The sequence below is a fragment of the Montipora capricornis genome, chromosome 11 (genome assembly GCF_036669925.1).
Source record: "Montipora capricornis isolate CH-2021 chromosome 11, ASM3666992v2, whole genome shotgun sequence".
In the NCBI taxonomy this organism is placed as follows: domain Eukaryota; kingdom Metazoa; phylum Cnidaria; class Anthozoa; order Scleractinia; family Acroporidae; genus Montipora; species Montipora capricornis.
The window spans coordinates 24,765,803-24,793,302 of NC_090893.1; the positions used below are offsets into that span (position 1 = coordinate 24,765,803).

Here is a 27,500-nt window from a genome sequence, read left to right on the forward strand (position 1 = left end):
AAGATTTTTAAGCGCCGCCCACTCTTCCGAGGAAAGGTTGGAAAATTTAGTGTTGCGATTGAATTTAAGTTTGTGAATGTCGTGACGGCATTTTTTGGTGAAAAAATCTAAAGAGGCAAATTGTCCCTCTGGGGGAGTCCATTTGGATTTGCGAACTAGAAGTGTTTCAAAAATATCTTTATTAGAAGTGTCCGAATCATCCTCTTTGTCGTGAAAAAAGGCTTTTAACTGAACGCGGCGAAGGAATTTTTCGACATCTTGCTTAACAGAAAATTCGTTGGTGCGTTTGGTAATAGGGACAAAATTTAGGCCCTTACTGAGAACAGATTTCTCTGAGTCAGTAAGCGGAAGATTTTCTGGAATTGTAATTACGGTATTATGGCTATGCAATGTAGTGTCGTCGGTAATTTGCGGACCTATTAATTGTTGGAGTTTTAGAGTCTATACTCGTTTTGGACACAAAGAGCAAGTTGACTTGCTTGTCTGTTTGTCAGTTGTTTTGCTTCCGAGCGAACGAGTGTTTTAACTCAGCTTAGCTGACTATTTTTCGAGGTGTCTCAACAGTGTTAAGAAAATTTTGCCCGATATGTTATTAACAAGTCATCGCAATGGGTCCTCGTAAAATTAAGGATTAATATCACTTGTGTTTTCAGAAGTTGCTGAAATTGCCCTAGTAGCTGCGCGACTCGGGCAATTTCAGCAACTTCTGAAAAAACGCGTGATATTAATCCTTAATTTTACTCGGCTCCATGCGATTACCTATACTAAATGACCAAGAAAGGTTTTGCGTCTCGTAATTTATAGGGGACGGGAGCAAATTAAGATTTTTGGAACAATTTACAGCAGTTTGTGTTTCCGACTGCTTCATCGGAGTTTCCAGTCTTGAAGATAATGTACCAGTGAAATTGAAGCTTGAACATCCCCCCCGGGAAACCCCCAAGGCATTTGAATTTTTAGAAATTTTTTGTTTAAATATCCCCCCTCCCGGCCAAAAGGCACAAATGCCTCATCATAGGTCCATTTCAGGAGATCAAATGCCCCCACCCCGGGGAAAGTTACCAGATTACTGTTTTAACTTTTCAGTAGCTTCTATTATGCTTCTGAAGCTGTGTATGTAAGCATGCTTTAATAGACAACACCAAGGAGAACCAGGGCCCTACGTGGCAAGAGGCACACGAAGGGGGCGGGGGGAAGTTGAAGCTTCAATTTGACTGGCACATAAATATATGAAGAGAAAACAGCGAACCTAACTAGAACCCACTGGAGTAGCGCTGAAATGGCCAAAGTACGCCACGAAAACACTGATATGGTATCGAGAAGACAAGGTAAGGCATTTTTGTTCGATTAATGTTGTTTTATTTTCGACTCCTAAAGACGTTTGCAAATTCCCATACAACGGTTATTATTTTAACTGATCGTGATGCTCAAATTACATCGTTAACTTGGGGTACCTGTGGTTTTTTGCGTGAAATTTGACGTGGAATTCCCTCGTCAGGTGGTAAATTTTCCCATAGAATCTGTTTAAAAGAGTATGGCAAATCTTCCCTAAAAAGTTAATTACAAACCTTTTCTGTCCCATTCTCTTTGTAGGTTGTCCAGTTTATGTTGTTCAACGATGTATATATCTTGTAGTTTGTTGTCCATTGATCAGCAGTTGGGTTTCCTTGAATTGCTGTGGCGCAAATGTAGAACTCATAACCAAGGTTGATTTGTAAGAAGTCGGTAGCATTTCTTTTGGTGCTTGGTAACCATGCACCATTTCCGTTCAGTCGACACTTTTCAGGTCCATAACCAAATCTGGATGAGGAAGCTGAGTAGACGTCATCTGAAAATCTGCCAATAGTGAACCAGCTAATTGCTTGAATCTGACAGCCTAAAAAAAAGTAAGGGATTACCTTAGCAGGACGAGTGGATTTGACAGCTGTGTAGTTTATGATATCAAAAGTTTAAAAACCAATATGGTTATTTCCAGATAAAAGTTCGTGGCCGCGTTGTTCAGTCGCAGTTCCATTACCGCATCTGACTATACATGGGCAAAAACTTAGAGCCAAATTCCAACTAAATTATTTATCCAGAATTAGCATAATTGTCGTCTTGGTTATAATGAACCGGAAGACCTGCAGTGGAAAAGCTGGACTTCTCATTCGGCGACAAGAGACTTGAACTGTAAGCAAATCGAGTTGGAATCAAAAAAAGGAATTGTCCGACTCTAAACTCAGGTAAATTAAGGCATGGGTCTCAATTTGCCTTAATTTGCTCACTTCTAAAGTGAGGGGGTGGTCTATCTCTTACAGGTTTAGATGTAGACACATAAAACTTTGTCAGCTGCTTACATTTTTAGTTTAAATTAATTCCTTGTTTTAAAATTATGGAAATTAGGTCACGTGACCTCCATCTGTTTAAAAAGCTTGTTTTTGAAACGGCAACACTTTTTCGTGGGTTCTCAATTGTTTTACCGGTTGCATAATGTTAAGGCCGATTAATATACCACTTCTGTGCTTGGTCTTTGTTAGATATTTAAAAGCGAAGGCGTCAAGATGAGATAAAACTGCCTTAGGGGACTGGGTCTAGTTGAAAAAACCGTTTATTTTCAAAAATAGTAAAAAATTCAAACAAGGCCAAGCACAGTTTTGTAGAAGCTTGCATTACACGTTGTCCTAAACCAGTCCGGTTTAATAGCTCACAATAAAAAGTGTTCCCATTTTTGTCTAAAGATATTTTATTTTCTGGCCGCGTGCAGTCACGTGACAACATGAGCATAATTGGAACATACGAATTTGACAGAAACCACGCATGTATGTGTCTGGCAAAGTTTCATCTTTCTACTGCCTAAGTGCTCCGAGTTAGACCACCCCCAATCACGTTTTCATTAAATCATTGTTTACCCATGCCTTAATTTACCTGAGAATGTTGAAGATACTCACTAGCACAACTTTGAAATTTATAGACACCTGATCTTTAACTACTAGTCACCGAAGAGAAGGTGAGTAATTGTTTTAGTATACACCACAAAAACTGAAAAAAAAAGGCGAACCAAAAAACTACTATATTTTGTAAAATGTGCTCGGAAATTTCAAATCTCGCACGCCAATCAACTCCGAGTTAGCCAATCAGCGCACGCGAGAGAACTATTCACTTGTGTGGTAAAAATAATTTCGGTTTTTGAAGGCGTTAAGCTAAACATATATCTCTGTTTCTTGAAATATAAAAACACGATCTTCTTTCTTAAAGAAAACGACTTCACACTCTCACGCTAGAGGACTCCTCTCAACAGCAGAGTAATGAATCCGTTTTCAAGTTCACATACCACTGAGCACATACAGGATCGCGACTTTTGGTTCTAATGATGAAATGGTATATGAAATGAATCATATATGAACTGCGGATATGAAAACCAAGTGAAGCTATGATCTTCGCAGTTATGAACGCAATTTTTACAATTGCGTAGAGAAGCCTGAAAAATTCAGGACTTCAACGGGGTTTGAACCCGTGACCTCGCGATTCCAGTGCGACGCTCTAACCAACTGAGCTATGAAGCCACTGACGTTGGGAGCTAGTCATTTGTGGGTTCTAATGGTCCCGTGAGGAATGAATCAATGATGAAATGGTATATGAAATGAATCATATATGAACTACGGATATGAAATCAAGTGAAACTATGATCTTCGCAGTTATGAACGCAATTTTTACAATTGCGTAGAGAAGCCTGAAAAATTCAGGACTTCAACGGGGTTTGAACCCGAGACCTTGCGATTCTGGTGCGACGCTCTAACCAACGTCAGTGGCTTCATAGCTTAGTTGGTTAGAGCGTCGCACCGGAATCGCGAGGTCACGGGTTCAAACCCCGTTGAAGTCCTGAATTTTTCAAGCTTGTCTACGCAATTGTAAAAATTGCGTTCATAACTGCGAAGATCATAGCTTCACTTGACTTTTGGTTCTCCCATCCAGTTTTGAATGGTCTTAATGAGGATTGTTAAGGAGGCTCCAAAGGGTTTTCCACAGGCGCGAGTGGGTTTCCAAAGGAAAAGGATTACAACAGAGATCCTTTAGACGGGAAACACTTTGATATTCGTCTACTACTTTTTTCAGGCAGTTTCTTAAGGTTGTCCACGAGTCCCGGACTGTTGCCATGATGGCAGCAGTACGACACTGCCACAAGTCCTTTAAAATCGGTTTCGAAAAATACCTTAAAGACCATTTTGAAAATTAAATTCCATTAAACTTTTACCTAAAATTAACCCAGTAGAACTTGCATCATTTGTGAAAACATCATTGGAAGATGGTTGGAAAAAACAATTGTAAAAGAATTTGCGAAGAAACCTACGAAGGTGTACAAGGTAAGTTTCGACATATTGCTCAAGTCTAACAAATTTTTTCCCAGCTTTTGCGATTGTAGGTCGCAATTTTATTTCTGTCCACACTTTTGGATTCATGAGCTGGCGCGACCAGATTAAGTGTATGGCTTAAACGCGAGTGCTCTGACATAAAAACCCTTTGCAGCCTCCTTAAAGGGGCTAGGTCACGCAATTTTAGGCAATTTCAGCACTGATCGAATGGTCATAGAATTAACTAAAATATCAAAATAACTGTTCAAAACTATAGAAGAACCCTAACAAAACACTGCAGGGAAGCCAAGTAGGGACATGGATGGACAAAACTGGAGAGGATTGAAATGGATTGAATTTGGGTAAATTTGAAAAACGTCGGCCCACCTTTTTTCAAATTTATATCAGTCTATATCAAAATGTCATTCACACAGCTGAAAAATTATTATCAGTTGTTATGTGGCCGTGATTTTGGAAATGAAAGACTCTTGCTCTGCCAATTTGACGTTTAGAGCTCATAATTAACAAAATTAAACAAAATTACCTAAAATCACGTGATTTAGTCCCTTTAACATAGGATGCGTTTGATTGACCCTATTCTGGAATAAGAATACGTGTAGTGATTATTCAAAACGGCATGTCTGGCTTTTTGAAGCAACAAGGATAACAAACATATGTTTAATAAAATAGCATTTTAGCAGGTATTTGACAATTTTAATGTGAATCTCATAAAAACGAAGGATTTCTAACGTCTATTCCATGTATTCCTATTCCGGAATACGGTCACTGATCGAACGTACCCTTAGTCTTCGTGCTCCGAGATGCTTAAGAACTACCACAAACCACCATAATTTACCACAAACGACGGTAATTTAGGCCTAGTCGAATATGATGCAGATGAAGTTCATGATGCAAGCAATTAAATTCAATTATAGCGATTGTCTAATCGAAGCTTTATGGTAGGCTGTCGTCTTAAAAACTTGATTTCCTGAATTAGTCAGGACAAGAACTCTTATGAGCATTACGAGAAAAATGATTTTGCAAGCGGAAGATCGATTATGCATAACTTGCCAAGTTACATTATAATCAAGAAAGGCAGAAGGGCAAAAATAAGTAAACCAGTGAAACTGCAAGCGTGTTATTATATCGTAAATATTATACCTCTTTGAGCAGAGTAAACTTCCACTTCATACAGGTCTTTAGAATAACGATAATTCAAGGTTACATGTCTTCCCAACACGCTGGGCCAACACAGGGTGCGAAATCTGCGAATTCTCCCGTATTTACGATCTTCAACAGGCGCTCGACATTCCTGACCTTCTTCAGTTGGTCTTGAGGCTGAAAAAGGTGTGAATACAAATCAACATAACTGCACACCAACTCCTAACAGTCACTCCAGGAAATGATGGAACAATAAATTATTTCAGCGGATTATGAGATTCTCGTTAGAGCTCATTCTGGGTTATGTTTAAAATGTTTTAAACGTTTTTACATGTTTAGTTCAAGTGTTTCAGATTGTGGCAGTAACAGCAAGTAAAAGTAAAACTACGATAGTTTTAAACTAGTTTTAAAAACAATTATAAATCCAGCCAACATTTGCGTTTAATGTTTATTCATTCCTTTGGTGGATATTATAGAGTGATGTACAATCTTTAAACTTTTGGCCTTCAAACCGAAAGTTAACCAGAGAATAATAATATTATTATTTTCTCTACTGAAGAAGTATCTTTCCGCTTATATCAAGCCATGTCAAAAGGAGAAAAGTGTTGTCTGTGCTCATTCTATAGCCGAAAGATGATCTTGTGTCATAAGCAAAAAAAAAAACGAAAATGAGCAATAAATGATGGGTATCATCAATGATTTACGGTGAGACATTACGAGGGTCTGTCTGAGGGTATTGGGAGTCTCAGCCAACAGCTAAATGTCTACATATTTCTCAGTTGTAAGCCGACTTTTCAGTTATTTGTTAGCTATCCATTAATTTTGACAAATCTCGGAACAAGCGCACGAACTTCCTTTCTTAAATTTGATTAGCTCACACCCTACGATTAATTCCAGAAATCACCCAACCTACGTACAGAGTCCTAAAAAATCCACGAGCTTGGCATCATTGGCTAATGACTTCACAGTTAATTGATTTATATTTGTCCCTGCTCAAAAGGAAATAAACAGGGGACCTCCACTAGTGCTTTTGTGGCTTGATATCCGTCTCTCAAACAATATTTGATAAAACAATAATTATTGAATTGGATTTTTGTAATATGCGTGAAGAAACAAGCTCTTGAAGTGGAACCCACTTTCGTTCACCTTATTCCGCATGTCACAAAAAAACTCTTTCAAAAAGTGGTTATTTCTCTCCGCTCCATAAAGAACCTTAAAAGCATCAATAAATAGAGTATTATACCTCATGACTGCCGGGAATACGAGCTTGTCTTTATCTTAAGGCGCTTTCCCTTTTTAGAACTACAAGGTCAGACACATCAGTTTGCAAAGAAAATGCAACAATTAGAAAGAACACTTGGACGATAATCCCTCGCATTTTTCTGTAGGAGTATATATCATCCTCAACGTGTGTTGATTTAAAGGCGTTGTACAGTTAGTCCTTCCAAATGCCTGGCCGGTCAGTTCTGTCAAATGGAAAGTGTCCTAAGAGTGCTGATAGTACATCTCACGACGGTCAGTGCAGAAAACGAGTGAGAGATACATCAGCACAAGAAGAAAAAAATCGTATCCCCGTGCGGTCATATACCATGTTCTGTTTTCCTATACAGATAATAACTATCCGCCAAATCCGAGACATCTCAGTCTTTATTCATTTTAAAAGCATCAAAAAAAGTGATCACCTATACTGAAGAAAGTCAAAGGTAGTTTCACTGTCTTCGTATCTTGAAGCCTTTTTTTACCGATCATTTAAAATGAAATTTTAATTATGACACCAACAGCCACATGAATCCACGCATGAACAGGATGCACTTATATTATGGTATGCTATATTGTTTTATTATACATCAGACTCACTATAAAAAATCTGATTGGTCGAGAGCATTCAATCAATTCACAATAGCTTGTGAACTTGACATGATAAATGTAATATCTGCTACAGATATCACATTTATCACGTCAAGTTCAACGTCTGCCTGGTTACTAAGCCCCTTGGAGAGTTCTCCTCAGAAACAAAATGGCTGAACGCCTCGCTTCTGTTTCTGAGGATGAATTATGTGAAAAATGTATAATAAAACAATTATTGAATTCGGTTTTCGCATGATATCATGAATTATCAAAACCTCGTGTCTGTGTTATCTGCCGAAGCCGAAGATAACAGATAACACAGACCTCGGTTTTGATAATTCATGATATCATGCTCAGCCTCATCCAATAAATATAATATCTGTGACTATGACGACATCAGTATAATCACATGTAAATGATAACAGTAAAAGGTAAAGTCTCTGCATAAGAGCCAGAAGGCTCATCAGGCCGGTGCTTAACTCCAGTTTCAGTAGCATGAAGCGACTAGGAGTATTTATACTCCCCCCTGGATGGGATGTTAGTCCATCGCAGGGTTACACCCAGCATTACGCTGGTCCCCTTTGATACATCTGGGTGGAGAGAGGCACCGTGAGAGTAAAGTGTCCTGCCCGAGAACACAACACAATGTCCCCGGCCAGGACCCGAGCCCGGACCACTCGATCCGGAGTCGAGCGCACTAACCATGAGGCCACCGCGCCTCCCACAGTCCCTTATAAAATTCATTAATAATTCATGCTGGGAAAACAAAAGAAATGTTTGATTAATCAATATCCGTATATCTGATACAGAATTCTCTTCATTTAAATAAACGTTTCTTTCGATTTTCCCTGTTAAAATGTCTTGAACATCAAAAATATCGAGTGTACATTGACGCTTTAATGATGACGTTTAATAAGTCATATTGTATATGTTACATATTCATCTTGCACGACGAGGATACCAAATTTCATGAACAAGAAACATGATAAATAAATTGTTATCACCATCATCATCATCATTTTATTTCAATGTTTAAATCTAACAAATTGAAGAAATACATAACTCGTACATAGCAAAGATAATCGAGGGGGGCTATGTAACTTACAATCAAATTTAGCAAATTAGGTTAATAGTAAAACAGGTAAAGAAATAAAGAAACAAAATAAAAATAAAATAAATAGGTATAAAGGGTGTTTCAAAAGTTCGTTCCGATATTTTGTTGGCTTATATTTTGGTAATTACTACCTCATGGAAAATTAAGTATGTTGTTCCTTATTGATTCTACATCGAATAACTTAAATATTAGTAACCAAAATGGCCTCTTTTATTTTTTTTTTTTATGATATTTTCTAGCGGCGGGGCAGAATAACGCGTGAGCTCCTGAAGCGTGTCGAAAGTTGGCATTTTTTCGCCCGAACCGTAGTCTCCTTCTCAGCTAGTGCAGTGTTTCAGGGGCTAGGTCTTTGTACGTTGTCTCGTCAATGATATTCAGATCAGGCGAGTTTGCCGGCAAGTCGTCCATGGGTATAAAAGTTTGGCAAATTCTTCTGACACCATGTCTGATCCGCCTTTGAAGTGTGGGCCGGCGCTCTGTCTTGCACAAAGGTCATTGCCTTCTTTGAGCTAAACAGACAGCATTATGCCACAAGTATAATGATATTTTTGCCTCACGATATCTGAGTTCTAGTGTAGATAAAGACTGGCGACAAGCCGACAAGCCTATAAAATAGCTGCATACTATCGATCTCAGACGTCCTTGGACAAGGGCGACAAGGGCATTTATTTCAGTCTGCGGTTAACAAAATCTGATCACTTGATAGCACTTTTGTACCTCTGTGATTTCGAAAGAAAACAACCTGAAGAAAAGTTTTCACCTGCTTCTTATTTCTTCGGAGAAGACTCTTCCTGGGTTACCCGTAATAGCTTCGGCCGGTTTTACTCGCCGTCAACACCGTTTCGCGCTTTTCTCTTTGGGGAGAGTAACTGAAAATAGAGTCACGAGATCGGTATTTCCGAAACCGCAGAGCCACAAAAAAATGTTATCACGTGATCAGAATTTTTTAACTGGAGACTGAGGAAGCGTTTACATGAACGCGGTTTCATTTGTAACCACATCGCGGTTGCATCTTCTGTTTACACCACAGGCTGACCAGTCTCGGAGAGTAAAAAATTATAAGGATCTGTATGGGAATCTCGATAACACACTGAAAAAGATATTTACCCGCAAAAGTTTTCAATAAAAAGACCGCACTTTATTGTCGTGGTGAATTTCTCGCTTTTTGTGTGGTTATTTGCCTGACTGAATGCGATTTAAGCGACTTCTCAAATTCCCGGGTTGTCACTCGAACCAGTAAATAAAGGAAAGGATGGAAAGTAATTTCTAGCTTACCTCACATCTCGCCGATAAAATCACACTTCTCCGGCATCATTCACGCTCAAACTCTGGCACTCCTGAGAGCCCCATACGATGTGGTTATCTGGATTCGGGCAATGAACTAGACACTTAAGACACTCATTTGGAAATTAGAAGTTCTCCCAATCCTCTGCCGTGAGCTTGGAGCATTTCCTGGCAAATTTCAAAGAAGGCCTTCCTTGCTTCTCACTTAATAGTGGTATCTTCCTTCGCTTGAAGGCTTTCCACCCCTCGAAACCTTGGTATTTTGATGTTCAAATTTTTAGGCAATCTTTCTTGTTGAATTATTACACTTATACTTAGCTTTCGTGATTACATTTCTCGCATAGTTAGTCAAAACAGACGGCCGTCCACTCCTTGGTTTGTTCTCGAAGGAATTCCTTTTTGACCACTTGTTCACCCATCGTTCGGTCTTTTAAACAATTTGGCTACTTCTTTGACTGAATGTATACTTGCCAACTTTTTCTGAGATGTAGGCGTGAGATTTTTATCCTGGGATTGCTGGGATTTTTGAAGACGTCACGAACATTTCCGAAGATTTCCGAAGACGCCCGAAAATTTCCGAAAAAGTCCGAAGTCTTCCGAAGACATCCGAAGTCTTTCGAAGAGGTCTAAAGGGGTAATAAACGCGAGCTCGCTCCCAGTGCTTTTCACTTCAAAAATCAGAGATCGCGAGGAAGGTATTGTCATTTATTTATTTTACACATGGTTTTCGTTCCTTACATTCTCTATTTTCGAATTCCCCATAATACACTTTGTTTGCCCCCCAAATTTTGAATAAACCATTGTTTCCAAATGCTCTTGGGGACACTGCATATTCCCAAGAGCATTTGAAAAAAATGGTTTATGCAAAATTTGGGGGGCAAACAAAGTGTATTATGGGGAATTCGAAAATAGAGAATGGGTCTGAGTTAACATATTTTTGGAAATTGTGTCAAGCAAGACGGCAACAACTCACATTTTTCAGTCAGGCGTAAGAAATTGGCCCGCAAGCGTGAGCCGGCGTGAGATGGAAGTTTTCAACCCGCAGGCGTAAGACTCACGCCTAAGGCGTGAGAGTTGGCATGTATACTGAATGGCCAGATGACCGTAAAATAGCTGCCTGAGCTCTAGCACAAACAGTGACTGCCTAACTATGACTGTGATTTCCATGAAAGAGCAGAGAAAATCCAAAACAAAGGCAATAAATTCGAAAACAGACAATGTGCGGGGAAAATATGGTGGGACAAGGACACACGCTTGTACATTGGGCGCGAAAATTCAAAAGTATTGTCATGTATTGAAATCTTAGAATTGAAATTCCTTTGAACAATTATTTAGATAAATTTACTAACTAAATCAGTTTCAATTTGCCTAAAATTTACATTAAATTTTTGAGACAAAATGCAACTTTTTTGAAACACCCTGTACACATACATTGACAGATAACTAGCATTTACATAGATAGATTGAGCAAGAACCTATAAGACATGAAACATAAGGAAGTAATAATGATAGCTAACTAACCCTAACATCAACATAATCATCCTCATCACCAAGCACCGCAAGTAAAAATTGGTGAATTTTGTTTTTAAAAGGTTTTTTTTCCTAAGTCAGGCTGCACAAGTCAGGCTTCAGGCAATTTCATAGCTTAGCTCCGAAAATGGAAAGCGAATTAAGTCGAATACTCAGTCTTGATTTATGAACATGTAAGTTACCAACATCAGAAAATCTAGTGTTATATGAATGAAGGCCGGTCGGACAGGTGAAAAGATCAGATATTCTGAGGCGCAGAATTAGTAGATATGTCCTGCATAAGAGAACCCTACTGTTAAAACATTAGCGGAGACAAACGAAAGAATAGCATGAGATCTATCGTAAACACCGCAGGAAAATTTTTCCATATAAAACTGAAGCGATCGCAGACAAGCGTACCACTAATCCTCTGCGAAGTGAGGAGAAAAAGGCGCGCACTTACTTCCAGTCTGATTGGACGTGTTTCAAGGAGAACAATAGTGTGTCGCCGATAGGACACAGACCATATCAGACACGCGTTTCCATTAAAACCTGTCTTAGTCAGAAGCGTCGTAATGGTCAGGAAAGTGGAACTAGATTCAACTAACCCGATCACCCAGACCGTGTGCCGCAGATCGCCTCAGACGCCGGGGTCCAATGTTTCCATATGTCTGTGACGTGGCACAGACCTATCGGCGATTGTGTCTCAGATCGGTCGCAGACCGTTCCAGATCATATGGAAACCAGGCTTTAGTGCGCCCCTATAAAGGAAACTCTTTTTGAGGGCCTCATCATTTGGCCGCGGAATAAACAGGTTATGTTGGGCGCTCCGGAGATTATGTGTGTGAATGGTATTTACGCTAGCGAATTTTTCAGACGCAGGTATTTGGGTACAAGGTTAGTTACTGATTGAATATTAAAGATTTGAAATATCGTTTTCACATCTGTCAGCGAGGCTTTTCCAATTTGAGGGCACAATGAATCTGTGTAGATCTGACCTCCCAATCAGACCCTGTTATTACACGTGCTGCCCTAATTTGTAATTTCTCTAGTTTTTGGCTCAACCATTACCGATGCAGGCCCACACAACGCTGCAATAATCAATACGTGGTAGAGTTAGTGACTTCTAAATCGTCATTCGGGTACTTTGGGGACATATCGGTTTTAGCCCCCTCTGGGCGGCAAGTATTTCAGTACCTTTACCGACGACTTCAGAGATGTGAGCCTCCCACGAGAGTGTTTCATCTCCCTAGGCATTTGTACGTATTGACTCTTCCAATAACTGAATGCCTATCAAGGCAGATGTGAGGCTCACTTGGGAGCAGAGCGATTTTATGTCTTGTCCCTGTAAACAGACGCTTCGTCTTGAGGACATTAACTAAACACTGACTAAAGACTTAGACGGTTAGAGTATAGCCATTGTTTCAGATTGCTTAGATCGTGAGTGAGGGATGAAAACAACTCTTCAGGGTTTTTGGAGTTTGATTAGTGTCATCAGCATACATCCTCACATCTGATAGGAGGTTTTAGGTCTAGGTCATTAATGTATAATAGGAATAGCAGAGGGCCAAGGATAGAGCCTTGAGGCACCCCACAACGTAAGTATTTTTAGAATATACGTTGTTTATTACTGTAACCTGAGTTCTATCTGAGAGGGCACGTCTCGAAAAAAATTAAGACCTGCACCTTTAAACCCAATTACACCTCCAATTTTGAGAGAACGATCTCATGGTCAATACTATCAAATGCCTTTTTAAATCAATAAAAAGAATGGCATTTGTTTAGCCATCGTCCATGTTAAAAAGATACTAATTTTCATTCATGTCAATAAGAGCAGTAAGGGTAGAGTGCATGGGTCTAAAGCCACACTGATATTTCGAAAGTAGCTTCAATTCTCTGACTCGTATTTATATACCTGAATGAAAATGGCTTCCTCAAAAAGTTTAGCTATTACAGAAAGTACAGAGATAGGCCTGTAATTTGCTGGGTCAACCTTTGAAAACTGGAGTTAGTTGAAAAAAGTTGAAAATATGTGTCAGGGAAGACGCAATAAAAATAAAATATAATATAATAAAATACAATAAAATAAAATAAAACAAAATAGAAATAAAATTACTTATCTTATTCGTTTTAGTAAAAAACAGCATTACTTTGATTTCTTGGAGAAAAATATAAATAATATGCAAAAGACATGTTAAGGAATAAATAAATTATTAGATAACCAAAGGAGAAATAGTAGAGTGTTAACGAAGTTGAAGGGTCCAAGCAATAGCAATCAAATAACTGAAAATCCTTCTCGATTACCAAATATCCCAAAGAAACATTTTGCAAATGTTGGCAATTTACTAGCAAGCAAACTACCAAAGAAAGATAATTATATGAGTTATCTCAGTAAATTGAAATCAACTGATTCTTCCTTTTTTTCAAATCCATTACACCAGAAGAAGTTAAACAGAAAATTTTATCTCTACCAAATAATAAATCCAGTGGGTCAAGTTATATGCCTGTCCTACACAACGGCTTAAATGTTCTTGTAATATCATGTCTCCAGCTCTTTCTCGTATCTACAACTAATCTGTTATGCTTCGTGCCTATCCTTCAAAACTTTTAACTAACTAATAACTTTAATAATTCTTGATTGGCAAATAAATGTGACAATATTTGAAAAACTCAAGATTACAATGATATGAAACTAATAAAATTCATATGAAATATCTGATAAATATATACAATGTCAGCTGAAATTAAGGTGACGCGTCCCATTTCTTAACTGCGTAGGGGATAAAGCTATTCTGGAAACGTTTTGTGCGACATTTAAGTAGTGGAATTTTCCTTGCGTTCCGGAAAGAGTAGACAGATTCAGTTATTGGAGGTAAAACATCATTGATTTTGTCTTCAGGTCGCATTATGGTCTTGTAAAAGCGACGACAAAGCTCTTCTCTGCGCTATTGGAGGGTGGGTAGTTTCAGATGAGCGAGTCGCTCTCGGTAGGACAGGCCAGGAAGCATGATCTTTGTAGCTCGTTTCTGTATTTGTTCGAGTTCGTCAAACAGGGCATTAGACAGTGAGGAGTGCCACACGGGACACGCATATTCAACAACAGGTCGAATAAAACAGCAGAAAACAGAACAAAGGTCTCTAGGAAGCACACCACTTCGCTTCAAACACCGTAAAGCGTAGAGACGCTTACTTGCTTTTCTACAAATAGTTCCATCGTGCAAGTCCCATTTAAGATTAGATTGGATCGATATTCCTAGGAGTTTGGTTGATTGAACTGCAGGATAGGTGGAGATTTACCGAAATAGATGTTAAGTTCTTTGGTCTTCTTTGCGTTGATTCGCATATTATTGTTAACAATCCATTGATTAATGGAACCCGGATGCGTCTGAAGATCGGATGAAGCACTCGAATGCGATGTTACTTCAAATACTGTGCAGTCATCCACGTATTTGTAAATCATCAGTTGGGGCAGTTGTGGTGAGGTCGTTAATCATGACTAAGAAGAACAGAGGTCCCAGTTTAGTTCCTTGGGGTACGCCAGCAAAGATGGGTAACCAGTTTGATTTATCTTGGCCGATTTTAACATGCTGTTGGTGATTTCTAAGAAAGCTGCGCACCAATTCAACAGGATGGGAGGCACGTTAAGAAGCTGGAGTTTACGGATAAGTATGTTGTGGTCAATGCGATCAAAGGCCTTCGAAAAATCAATGAGGCACGCTCTGATAATGGCCTTTAGGATCTCAGATGCTTGGAGCCACTCGTGAATCACGCGGGCTAACGCATGGGTAGTTGATGAGTTTTTAATTCCTCCAAATTGGCGAGTGTCGAGCTGAGGCATGATGATAGGACGTAGCCAGCCAAAAACAAAATCCTCAAGGACTTTACTAAGAGTGGTAGTAAGTGAGATAGGTCTTAAGTCGGAGTCGACAGACATAGGCTTAGATATTTTAGCAATAGGAACAACGTCCGCACACTTCCACAAAGTTGGTACCGTTCCTTGGTTGACAGATGCGTTGAAAATAGAAGCTACAGGACTGCAGATCACAGAGACACATTCCTTGAGTACCCAATTCGGTATATTGTCAGGACCAATGGATTTACCTTCGTTGATAGCTAGGAGAGAAGTATCAACTGCCCCAGGTGATATTATGAATTCGTCAGGTGTTAGCTGAACAGGGATACCATCAAACAGTAAAGGTTGCATATCCGCATTAACCTTATTGAAGGAGGCGTTAATAATCTCTGCCAGCTCAAGACCGCTTACAGTGGAACCGTTTATAACCATCTTTGAAAGGGATGTAGACTTTGATTGATCGGACAGTTGTTTGATGCTATCACACCATTTCTTAGGATTATGATGTTAGGTGTTCATAACTTTGTTGTGATAGAAGTTTAAGATTTCTAAAATAACTCCAATATATAAAAGTGAAGACGAAACCGACCTTTCTAGTTATTGGTATTGACCAAAATCTCTTTTGTCTAATTTTAATCGTGTTTTTGAAAAACTATTATATTACCGGATGAAGGAATTTATTGACAAAAATAATCTAATGTACTCCTCGATACGGTCAATCATGAAATATTACTCGACAAATCGAACTTTTACGGTTTCCGGGGATTGATAAATGATTGGTTTCAATCATATCTAAAAAATAGAACGCAAACAATTCAAATTAGAGAGTATTTATCAACAAAACTCATTTCTCCCCGCGGTGTGCCCCAGGGATCGGTCCTAGGACCTCTTCTATTTTTACTTTACATAAATGACACTCACCTCAGTTGCGATAAACTAAAATTTTATCTCTTCGCAGATGAAACTAATATACTTTATGCTGATAAGAATCTCGAGGCGGTCGAACAAACTGTTAATGCAGAGTTAAAGCACGTACATGATTGGTTTACTACAAATAGGTTGACATTGAATACAAAAAAATCTAATTTTGTAATTTTTCGTCCTTGTCAGAAAAAAAAATGCATTTTTCTTCCCAAAATAAGTATTTGCGATTGTAAAACAAACAAAAGAGTCAGTTTAGAGCAAAAAAGTTATGTCAAATTCCTAGGTGTTTTAGTCGATGAAAATTTGCCATGGAAAAGCCGCGGCATGTTGATTCTGTTATCATAAAAATGAATAAAACCTTAGGATAATTGCAAAGGTAAGGTACATCGTTCCATCTATAGCCTCCCTCGCAGCCGTTTTTTGGATGTCACGCAACGTTCCCCCAAAAATAACGGCTGCTGACATCCGAACCACATTCCTTTCTCATTGTCCTTGCGGTTTGTTTGCGGTTCATAGAACAGACCAATCACATAACAGAAAATCTGAATGACGTAACGTTTCGCGCGAAAATTTGGATGTGGCAGATAATCTAGCTAGTGCCACTGATCATGTCGGTGGAGACACCGAAGAAAATTGTCGATGAGAGTTCAAAATGCTTCACATGTTCATCGCAGTGCCCTGCTAAAGAAAGAGTATACATTTTTGGAAAAACATCTCACAATTTCGCTGAAATTATAAAATCTACGCTTAATTAACATAGACGTCAACTGCTACGCCAACAACGACACGAACACTAAATTGCTTGTTTGCAAGACATCGTGCTACAAGCGTTTGTTAAAGTTTCAGCGAGCAACTGAGAAATTAGAAGAAGTTAAAAAGGAAATACAAGACGCCTTTCAAGGTAGACCAAGGGCTAAACGCTTGCTTCGACCTACAAATGGAGATCAGGAGGAAATAAGCGCGTGCTTGCCGTCAACAAACCGAGCGAAGGCGTCGAGAACACTCCAATTTAGCTCGGCCGACGTCTCCTCTACCACTTGTGCTTTTTCATTTGCCAGTCAGCCACTGCTAGCTGGAGCGAACCCGCTTAGTTATGATTGTGGCTTCCTATCACCGATACAGGGAGTCGATCCGAATTATCGAGTGTTTCCACACGTTGACACAACACACGAATTCGTCCCACGTTTGACCTCAACCCCTTCGTGCTCGTCGGCAAACCTGAATGAAAATAGCCCCGTGGAAACTCAGCAAGTGAGACTATCCGTGCAGTACCCCAGTAAAAAGCTGAATAAGACGCTTCACGGAAGTTATCAGAACGTTGGTAAGGCACTCGCTCATGGAGTTCCCTCAAGAATTGCAACAGCAGTGATGAATTGCTTGCCGGTGAGAAATCACATTTTAGGAAACGTAATGAAAGTGGTCTCGAAGGAAGTAACTGGTCTGTGTTCCAAAGCAAATCCCTCGATTCTCAGAAAAACGGGAAAAAAGGATCTGGAGAAGTTTGACATAGAGGATGTTTGCAAGGAGTGGCGCGTGAGAGCTCCAGTTTTTTACTCCTTTCTTCTCACGTCTGCTGTCAACAAGAACACGAAAAATTCCACGTGGTTTGGAAGCCTCGCCGTTGCAGGATCTGTTCTGTTAAAACAGAGAAACTGTGAAATGAGCGCCAGTGCCGCGATTGTCGGTGTTCTTCTCAAAAGTAAAGCAGCGGAGGTATGGTCATAATTTGTTTCAGTAAAATTGTTAATATATTCTTGACTAAACGCAAATGTGGCCTAGTAAGCTGCTAATTTCATGTTCTTTACTATCGATAACATTTCGCTTCTTTTCCTCCTCCCGTTCTCTTCATTCCCGCACTCCACTATACGAACGCCTAGATTTACCACTTACCTTCCATTCATTATTTTATGATTCGTGTCTAATATGTTGTCGCGGAAATTCTCACGAATTACTAGTTGATTTTGGGAGGCACTAAAATTAAGGCTTACTTTATTACTATTACTATTATTAATATTATTATAATAGTATTATTATCATTTTTTATTATTATTATTTTTTTGTTATTCACAAAGCACAACACAACTTAATTGTTTCTTTTTCTTTTCTACTGCAGATTAAAATGCACACATAAAACTTATGGCCCTATGATATTCCTTTTTACTCAATAGGCTATCCTCTGCAGATTCATTAAGCTGAAGTTTGCAAACTCAAACCGCCAAACTTTGAGAACTCTGGATACTTTGGGTGAAAACCATGACAGCTATTTAAAGCAGACGAGAGAGAGGATTACAAAGGAAAATGAAGATCTGCACCTCCTTAGAGAGAAGATCAATAGTTTAAATAATGTACATTCTTCTCATCTTTCTTCTGTATCAACATGTAACTGTAGTGGAGAATTGTCTGCAATGAGGAAACAAGCATTTGAGCTAGAGAAGTCCAGTCATCCTGGTTTTGTGATCTCGTTTGACAATTTGGATATTCAGTTGCAAAGGAAAAATATGTCAATGGAATCACAAGACCGGAATTACCACTGGGTAAATCATCAGATGATTGAGAACCGTGTGTCTGGGGCTCATTTCAAATCAAAAGGACCAAAAGCAAATCTGGAGGAAGTTTCAAACCTCAAATTTCTTCCAACTCTTGACGACCAACAGCGACAACGGTCCAACTATATTATACTCACCGCACGGATCCTGGTTAACTACTTTGATGCTTTGGCTCCACTGAAGGATGCATGTATCCTTCATATCCCCCACATACACCAGTGAGATGGGTCAGAAGTCTAAGAAGGTATATCGCCTCTTTTAATGTGTAAAAGTATTAGCTAGTACACCTTAACAATATAACCACTGACCTATAAAATAAACAATAACTGCCAGGGTACCATTATATACAGATACAAGGCCAAATTATTTTTTGGGAAGTTGTCTGGTGACCACAATACACAGGGTTACCAATATATATGGGGCCATTGTTCACAGGTTTGACTGTGTATTACAGAAGGTAATTAATGTTAGATAACAGGTTTGAGATTTTACATACAGTGGAAGAGTTTGATGTCCAGTAATCTTAAGAATTTTTACTTTGATATATGACCACAGGTTCTCTGCAAAATGTAATTGTTTTAGTAACCACACGCATCTGTTTGTGCTGTGGTTTTTAAACTGCCTTAGTAAGGTTTTCAAGTCAATTAATTTATAACATGATATTTTAATTCTCATTTAAAGTAATAATGTTTACTTTTCAGGTTCCACTTGGCATCATTTTCAAAAATGAAAACATCAATGAAGACATGGTTTCTATCCTGCAGCAATTATTTTCCTACCTTTCAAAAACTGGAGATGGTGGTGTTGATGGTCAGCTATTCTCCGGTGACCAACTAACAGTCGAAAGGGCGGTTAATGTCATTTCCTCTGTAGCAAATGGTTTTAGCCCAGAGGATCGTTTAGAAGGCATTAACCTTCAGTTGGGTGATTGGCATGCAGCTGTGAAAGTTCTAAGTGTAAGTGCCACAACTATTACGGTAATAGCTACATGTAGTAAGGACAATAAATATTTTATTATTAGTTTAGACTGACTTTGTCAAATGAATGGTTTTTTTTTTTAAGCAAGTTTATCTGACTTCCGGTTTCTACCCGCCCAGATTGTTTTTACTCAGGCATTAAAAGAGGATAAGATTCATAATAGCAGTGGTAACGGTAATGAAAGGCAATAGGCCACTTGCACTAAGAGGTCATGTGACATCGTTTTTATGAAAATGAAATTTACATGATTTTGCCTTCGAAACACTATTAGTGGGTCATATCTTAAACAAAATAATAGTGATTTGGTTTTTCAAACCTGCACCATTTGCTTAAAATGAGAAAGTCCGTAGGGGGTCACGTGACAAAAACTTGATTTTTTAAAATTATGAATTACCGCTTCCTGGCACAGATTTTGCACTTGAACTTTAAGGAAAATGTTGAAAAGATGATGTGGTAACATTTATGGCACAACTGAACTCAACTATCAAACATTTAACAAGATACATGTATAAGCAAAAAGTAGTTTTGGCCGCCATGGTGGAGGGCAGGAGTATGCCCTCCAACATGGCGGCCAAGACCAATCATGTTACTTTGTTGAAAAATCAAAGTACCATAAAACATCTCCCTTAAATGCGTTTCCTCTCAAATTTCGCGAGTAAGATACTCTTTATGTGTTCTGTCAAGTTTTGGCAACAGCAAGATTACAACTCACTGTTTAATTAAGGGAAGCATTGGTCACGTGACCTCTTAGTGCAAGTGGCCTATTATTATTATTGGAATTTTCCTCTATGTTCACCTGATATCTATTGAACCAACAAATACTAATCATAAGCTACTTTTTTCAACAGCTAATATACTCCAGATTCTTCTGTGGCAAGTCAGATTCAGATCTCTGCACCCTTTTTTCAGACCGCACCCTTATCAACAGGAGGAACGTAAAAGGGGATCCTCATTCTTCTTACATGTCATTTTCCAGTCACGAGTGATCACAGCTGCAATGACAGTGTTAGGTTTTGAAGACAAATCACGTGCCCCAGAACACTACCCACTGCGAAAAGACATAGAGAAAGCAAGAAAAGCCCAGAGACTTGAGTACCTCCATGGCATCTCTGAAAAGGTGGTTGATTCTTTCATTTTCCAGTCGAGTGAAGAAGTGCAAAAACTAGTGGATGGAGTTTTGACTGAAAAAGAAAAAGATATTTTGCAGCAGCAAGAACTTAATGCGGAGGGGAGATTTTCCTGCAGATTTCCAGGATGCAACAAGTCCTTTAAGTACAATGGCAGAGCAAGAAGGAATCATGAACTGTCCCATGATCCACCTGTTCAGTTTGATGATTCCATGATACTGAGCCAGTCTTCACCTCAATGCACAGCCCCTCAAAAAGAGACAACAGCAGGTGATGATGTATACAACTATAACTGTGCACTACTGGCAGATTGCTTTTTATTTTTCAATTTTCTCGATGCTATTAAAGAAGGGGATGGAGAACGAATTATGCGGCAATACAAGTACATCATGCTTTATTGTAAGGCAGACGGAGCACTTAGCACAAAGTACGCACTAGAATGTTTATATCAGTTTTTCTTAGTGCTTGCACTGTTATCACAAAGAGACAGTGAGCGGTTTGTTTGGAACCGCTCTGTTAACAATAGCGGCAGAAATGGTGCTAATATCCCAATTGATGAAGACACAGAACATGACAACAATGCCATAAAGCAAGGCATTAGAAATGTTGGGCCTAATGTCACTGAGAATGCTGTTGAAAGAATATCTTTTGCACGAAGTCCAACAGCATCAATACTGGGCAACCTTGATGATGGCATCAAACGACAGTTGCCATCGGGCAAACATTCCCATGGAAATCTGCAAAGGGACTTAAATGAGCTCATCAAAAGAGCATTTGAATTTAGAATATTCAGTGAAGTTGAAGGACGCAGTTACAAGATATTTAACGGCTTCCACTGAGACAGACTTGCTGATTTGGATGTGTCTAGTTTCCACCAATGGATAAAAAGGCACAAGAAGAACATTACATGGGGAATTAGGGCAAGATGAACAAAGACAATTAATTTGCAAATGTTAACAAAAAACTGAAGAGGTTACATTGCATAGACACATGTTGCATACTTCCACAAATTGTTTCATTTGAGCAGTTACCTATTATATTACTGCTTGGCCATTCGGGCGGGGATCCACACCGGCTTCCACCAATTTACAGAAATCGGTCAGATTTTCCGTAATAACTATAGTTTTTGTGTTAAAGATGAAACAACAACAATGATATTCAATGTAAGGAGAAATGTAGACTCGGAAAAATATCCGAGTGCCAGATGGGATTTGAACCCACGACCCTCCGTGATCTAGTCGGATGCTCTAACCACTGAGTTAAAGTGCCTATCATCTCAACACATTTTTCCAGTATATTTATTCTCTGAAATCGTTCCAAATACATCGTGTTGTCTTTAGAACCTTTTGATTGAAATTTCACATTTTTGTTGGCTTTGAAAACGGGAAAAGTGGTCATAATTTGATCCATAAGCAAGCAGTGAAGGGGAATGGGTTCAATATTGGGTTAACGTCACAAACTGCTTTGCATTGAGATAATTATTTGAAAACAGCGATGCAAATTAATTTGTGACGTCAACCCGGTATCGAACCTATTCCCTTTCATTGCTCGGTTATTAATCACGGTATGGCCACTTTTCCCGTCTTTTAAAGCCATTAAAAAAGAGAAATTGTAATCAAAAGGTTCTAAAAACATCACGATGTATTTGAGAGAATAAATAACGTGGACAAGTGCGTTGAGGTGATAGACACTTTAATTTTACCTTATATAAGTTATGGACTCAATGCCTGGGGCAATGCGTCCAACTTTTTTTTTTAACGCAATCTTGGTTCTTCAAAAGCGAGTGCTGCGCTTAATCTATTTTGCCGATCGAAGAGAAGATGCCATCCCTTTATTTGTCAAAGCAAAAATTCTGCCTGTTACTTTCCTATATTATGAAGTCGTAAGCAAATTAATGTTTGATGTGCGCAGTCAGAGTGCCCCAATCAACATTGTGAAACTATTTATTATAAAACATCACACATTTATACCTACAATACTCGATCATCCAAGTTGCAGCTCTTAAGTAAAAAATACTCTAGACTTAACTTACAAAAAAGGCTTTTTCGCGGGTGGGTGTCAAAATTTGGAATAAGATACTAAATGAATTTAAATCATTATCAAAATTTTCCTTTAAAAAACAAATGAAAAAGTCTTTATTTCAAATTCTGGGTAATGAAGATACTTATCTTGATATCGAAAATATTGCCTCTAAATTCAAGGACTGTACAATTAAAACAAATTGATCCAATTGCTTTTGTACCTAATCTGCTCCTATACTTTATTGATACATTATGCAACTATTGATGTATTTACCAGTTATGCTTCTCCTTATAATTTAATAATGTCTAACTCTTATTATTATTTTTTCTTTATTTAATGATGAAACAAAGTACGTTGATGATTGACCCACCTCGAATAGCAAATCTGCTTCCTGCGGGTCAACATGAACTTTCCTTAATTTTGATAATGATAAAATAAAATAAAAGCGTGTAAAAAGTGTGTAAGTGCAATAAATGTAAATGATAACTTTAGGAGGCAAGTTGGAATATCGTCGAGACCATCAGCCTTGCCCACAGGGATATAGTTCATAAGTTTGCGCAGCTTTTTGAACCTGCTGTACTGTTCTCGATTTCACTTTCCTGGATGTTATGGCAGTACACCAAGATTTGTCTTGATTGTTTTCATCAGCTGCTCAATGTCATAACTGAGAGCCACCTTGGTGACGAAGTGATTCGATGATGCGGCGTTGATACTCGTAACGTTTCTCCGTACTGCTCTGCTCTGCGGTGCATTGTGAACACTAAACTTGTTAATCGTTGTGAATTGTTGTGAATCGTCACATTCCCATTGTCAAGAAAAGAGTAAAACGCAAATGCCTGTCACCTTGGATGAACAAAAAGATCATGCATCTTATACACCTGAGAGACCAGTTTAAATCACGTGCGAAATCCAATTAATTTTAAACGAGCCAAACTGATTCCTGTTTATAAGAAGGACTCAGTTCACGACAGAAATAATTATCGCCCAATCTCTAAACCTCTCGAGAGGCATGTGGCAAAATCGTATCTCGGGTACCTCACTTCAAACAATCTTATTTATAGAAACCAGTCAGCTTATCGACCACACCATTCGTGTGAAACTGCGCTCTTGAACCTCACCGATAATTGGCTTAAGGTCATGGAGTCTAGAAAGCTTGTGGATTCAGTGCTGCTGGATCTAAGCAAGGCGTTTGACCTTGTAGAGCATGCTTTATTGCTATCCAAAATCGGCAAATACCATGTCACCAATACATCTCAAGAATGTTTTAAATCATACCTTAGTGATCGAACAAAACGCTGCTGCATATTAATGGCTCACTGTATGATGCACTGGTGCTGGCCCGAGGAGTTCCGCAAGGGTCAATTTTGGGCCCAATACTATTCTCGCTGTACATCAACGACCTTCCAATAGACCTTTTTACAGTTGTGTGCTTAGTTACCTGGCCTTTAAATGAAAGTGAGGCTGGTGTTGACCTTGTTATGATACAGACCTCTCTCCTTTTGTTATGTTAATGATGTTGTTGTCATGCTAATTAGTAAGAATTTACATAAGAAAGGCAGTGAGGTTTCTATCAAAACAAGGTCAACACCAGCCTCACTTTCATTCAAAGGCCAGGTAACTAAGCATACAACTGTAAAATGGACTATTGGAATCTCCAACTCAAATGTCGACATATATGCAGATGACACTACCATATGGGAGACTAACAGTGACAGGCTGCTTATTAAGCGTGGTCTTCAAGACAGCCTTGACAGAACTAGTAGATGGCTATCTCTGAATAAGATGGTTCCCAACACGAAAAAGACTAAACATTTGATCACAGGAACTGTACAAAAACTGTTGCACTCTGGTAACCCATCTCTTGATCTATCTCTTTGTGGCACTCCGATTGAAGTAGCCAAGGCAACTTTTAGGCGTTGAGATTGACAAACATTTGAACTGGGATAATCATATCGATTTCCTAATTGATAAATTAAATTCTAGAATTTAATTGCTTAAGAGAGCTAAGACATATCTTAATCATGGACTAAGAAATCTATTATACAATCAATTAATTATAATTCGCCCGTTATTTGAATATTGTTGCACAGTGTGGGGGAACACCAAAAATGAAAAATTTGGAGAGCATGCGTGAGCCCGACAAGGTCGGACGTGCATGGTTTCTGAGCGGACCTTAAGTTCCCTTCTTTTATAATATTTCCTTGGTATTTTCGACCTTAATCACATCTTGGAGTGATGCTATGTGGTGCCAGTTTCAATGAAGAAGATTAGTGGGAAACATAAAAGGGGAGAAAGAAGTTCATTGGAAGAAGAAGATGACGTTTCGAAACGATGCAATATGGCGGATAGTGTCGGGGAGGCACCAAAAGCTGCAGCCACTCAGCCCAAACTAAACCTAACTGACATCAAAAAGTTGCTAGTTGACATCCAGATTACAGTTGCAACGATTCTCAGAGAAAACCAAGAAATGAAGCAAGAAATCCTAGAGCTGAAATCCGCCCTAAAAGTCAATCAAAGGGAAACGGAGAAGCTTAAAACGCAACTTACCAAAGCCGAGAAAGCAAACGACACGTTGAGGAACGAGCTTAACCACATAAGAATGAAGCTAAAAGATCAGATTGAAGAAATGAATAAATTGGTTGAAAAACATGACGACCTGGAGCAATAATCACGCAAATCTCGTTGGAAATTTTAGGCGTACCTGAAGGCGCGTACACGTCGACTGACGAAGTTGTTATCCGAATCGGAGAAGCCACAAACGTCGATATCAAACCGGAAGACATAGAAATATCACACAAACTCAAAAGAAAAACCACTAAACTTGTAATTGTCAAATTCGTGAGTCTCAGTCACAAGGTAAAATGTCTCTTCTATAAAGCGAGAACCAAGCTTGAAAAGGTGAAAACCTCTGACGTATTTCCAAGCTATGTTTCCGCGTCTCGAGAAGACCAGCGTAACTATTTTTATCTACGAGAATCTTACGAACTATCGAAGAGAGCTTTTCTGGAAAGAAAACAAGATGAAGAAAGATAACATGATTACTAGCACATGGACAATGGATGGAAAAATAATCGTAAAGACATCGCCAAGCGGAGCACCGGTAAGAATTCATTGTGATGAGGAATTCGCTGATCTTTTTAAAATGGTATTCAAAGGATTGCTGAATAAAAGAAGGGACTACGGACTAGATTGGTGAGCGAAGGAACTCTTAAAATAGGTCTGTTTTTGAAATTCACTATTGGTAATTTTGTTGTTTTGTTTTGGTGCTTACAATTGTACGAGGGGGAATGCGCATCGAATTTTTTACTTCAAAAACTTATTCTTAAATGCATAAATTACACCAGCATAAATGTTCGGTAATTTCATTAAATGTAAGAGGTCTCGGAGATACGGTTAAGAGAAAGAGCATCTTCACGTATTTGAAAGATCAGGAGGCCAACTTCTATTTTTTACAAGAAACGTGAGCGACGAAGCCGTTTGAAGAAATGGATGGGGAGGTGAAATTTACTTTTCTCACGAGCCTTCTCATAGCAAAGGTGTTTGTATTTTGATTAATGGAGCGGTAAAAGAAAAAGTGACCTTCACATCCAGTAACGCGAACGGTAGAATAATGTTAATCAATCTCACTTACAACGGTCTAAAGTTGTCTTTTTGTAATATAAACGCACCTAACGACCATACACAACAAGTAAATTTCATTAGAGAACTGGAAATTTAATAATTCTTTGTTAGAGGACAAGGAATACACAACCAGAATTCTAGAATAACATCCTCAGCATCGCGAAAAATATCATTATGTAAATGACCAGCAGCTGTTTGGGAACTGATTAAAATGGAAATAAGAAGCACAACCATTTCGGTCTCTAAGGGAAAAGCACAGGCGATCCGTAAGCATGAGGCGGAGATCAAACAACAACTAGATAAGTTGGATAAAATAATCTTCAATAGCCACAACCTTGATAACATTGATGGAATTCTTAAACAATATGATGACCTCAAAAAGGAACTTCAACATCAGTATGAAAATAAAGGCAAAGCTGCAATCTTCAGGTCTAAATGCCGCTGGGTAGAAAAGGGCGAAAAGGCTACAAAATATTTCTTTAATTTAGAAAAAGGAACTATAATAGAAAAACCATAAACGAAATTAAATTGGAAAATGACGAAACAACTACTGATGAGACTCAAATTCTGTCAATGATCCAAACGTATTATAGTAATTTGTACAATTCTCAAGCAACAGATGCACAGGACAGCTTTGAAATATTTACCGAGAGCATGGAAATTCCTAAATTACACGACGCAGATAGAGATGTCTTAGACGGTCCTTTGACTTACGAAGAATGTAAAAAATAATTGCAGACATTTGGAAACGGGAAATCGCCAGGCGAGGACGGTTTTACGGTAGAATTTTATAAGTATTTCTTTGATGTCGTACATGTAGGTGCGATCTATTAGCAAGCCTTAATAGAGCATATGAGCTTGGGAGGTTATCGGTCTCTCAGGGTAGGGGCATAATTACGCTTTTACCGAAAGACGACGCTGAATTATTGCTTTCACAGAATTGGCGTCCCATCACTTTACTAAATGTGGATTATAAAATTGCATCCAAGGCCATTGCAAGGCGAAATGAACCAATGCTCACAAAGCTCGTACATCCGGACCAAACGGGCTTCATAAAAGGAAGATATATTGGAGAAAAAAATTAAATGTAAGATTAATAAGTGATATCGATATTATGAAGCAAACTCGGGTGAACAATACTCCAGGTATAGTAATATCAGTTGATTTTAAGAAAGCTTTTGACTCCCT

At 38.7% G+C, this 27,500-nt stretch overlaps 1 protein-coding gene, 1 non-coding gene and 1 pseudogene across 2 annotated transcripts in view; 1 reads left to right on the top strand and 2 right to left on the bottom strand.

Annotated features, from left to right (window-relative positions):
* Positions 1 to 26,546, bottom strand: part of LOC138023257 (angiopoietin-1 receptor-like) — a 69,252-nt gene extending 42,706 nt beyond the window's left edge. The window contains exons 1-5 of the mRNA XM_068870276.1: positions 26,460 to 26,546; positions 25,393 to 25,413; positions 25,239 to 25,296; positions 5,487 to 5,663; positions 1,566 to 1,873 (exon numbers count right to left, since the gene is read on the bottom strand). Of these exons, the coding sequence (XP_068726377.1) occupies positions 1,566 to 1,873; positions 5,487 to 5,663; positions 25,239 to 25,296; positions 25,393 to 25,413; positions 26,460 to 26,546 (651 nt within the window). The remainder of the gene's footprint in view (positions 1 to 1,565; positions 1,874 to 5,486; positions 5,664 to 25,238; positions 25,297 to 25,392; positions 25,414 to 26,459) is intronic.
* Positions 3,467 to 3,539, bottom strand: Trnas-gga (transfer RNA serine (anticodon GGA)). The gene has a single exon. It is a non-coding gene; the product is annotated as a tRNA-Ser (tRNA).
* On the top strand, positions 17,387 to 21,598 carry LOC138024812 (uncharacterized; annotated as a pseudogene).
* Positions 26,547 to 27,500: the final 954 nt, after the last annotated feature.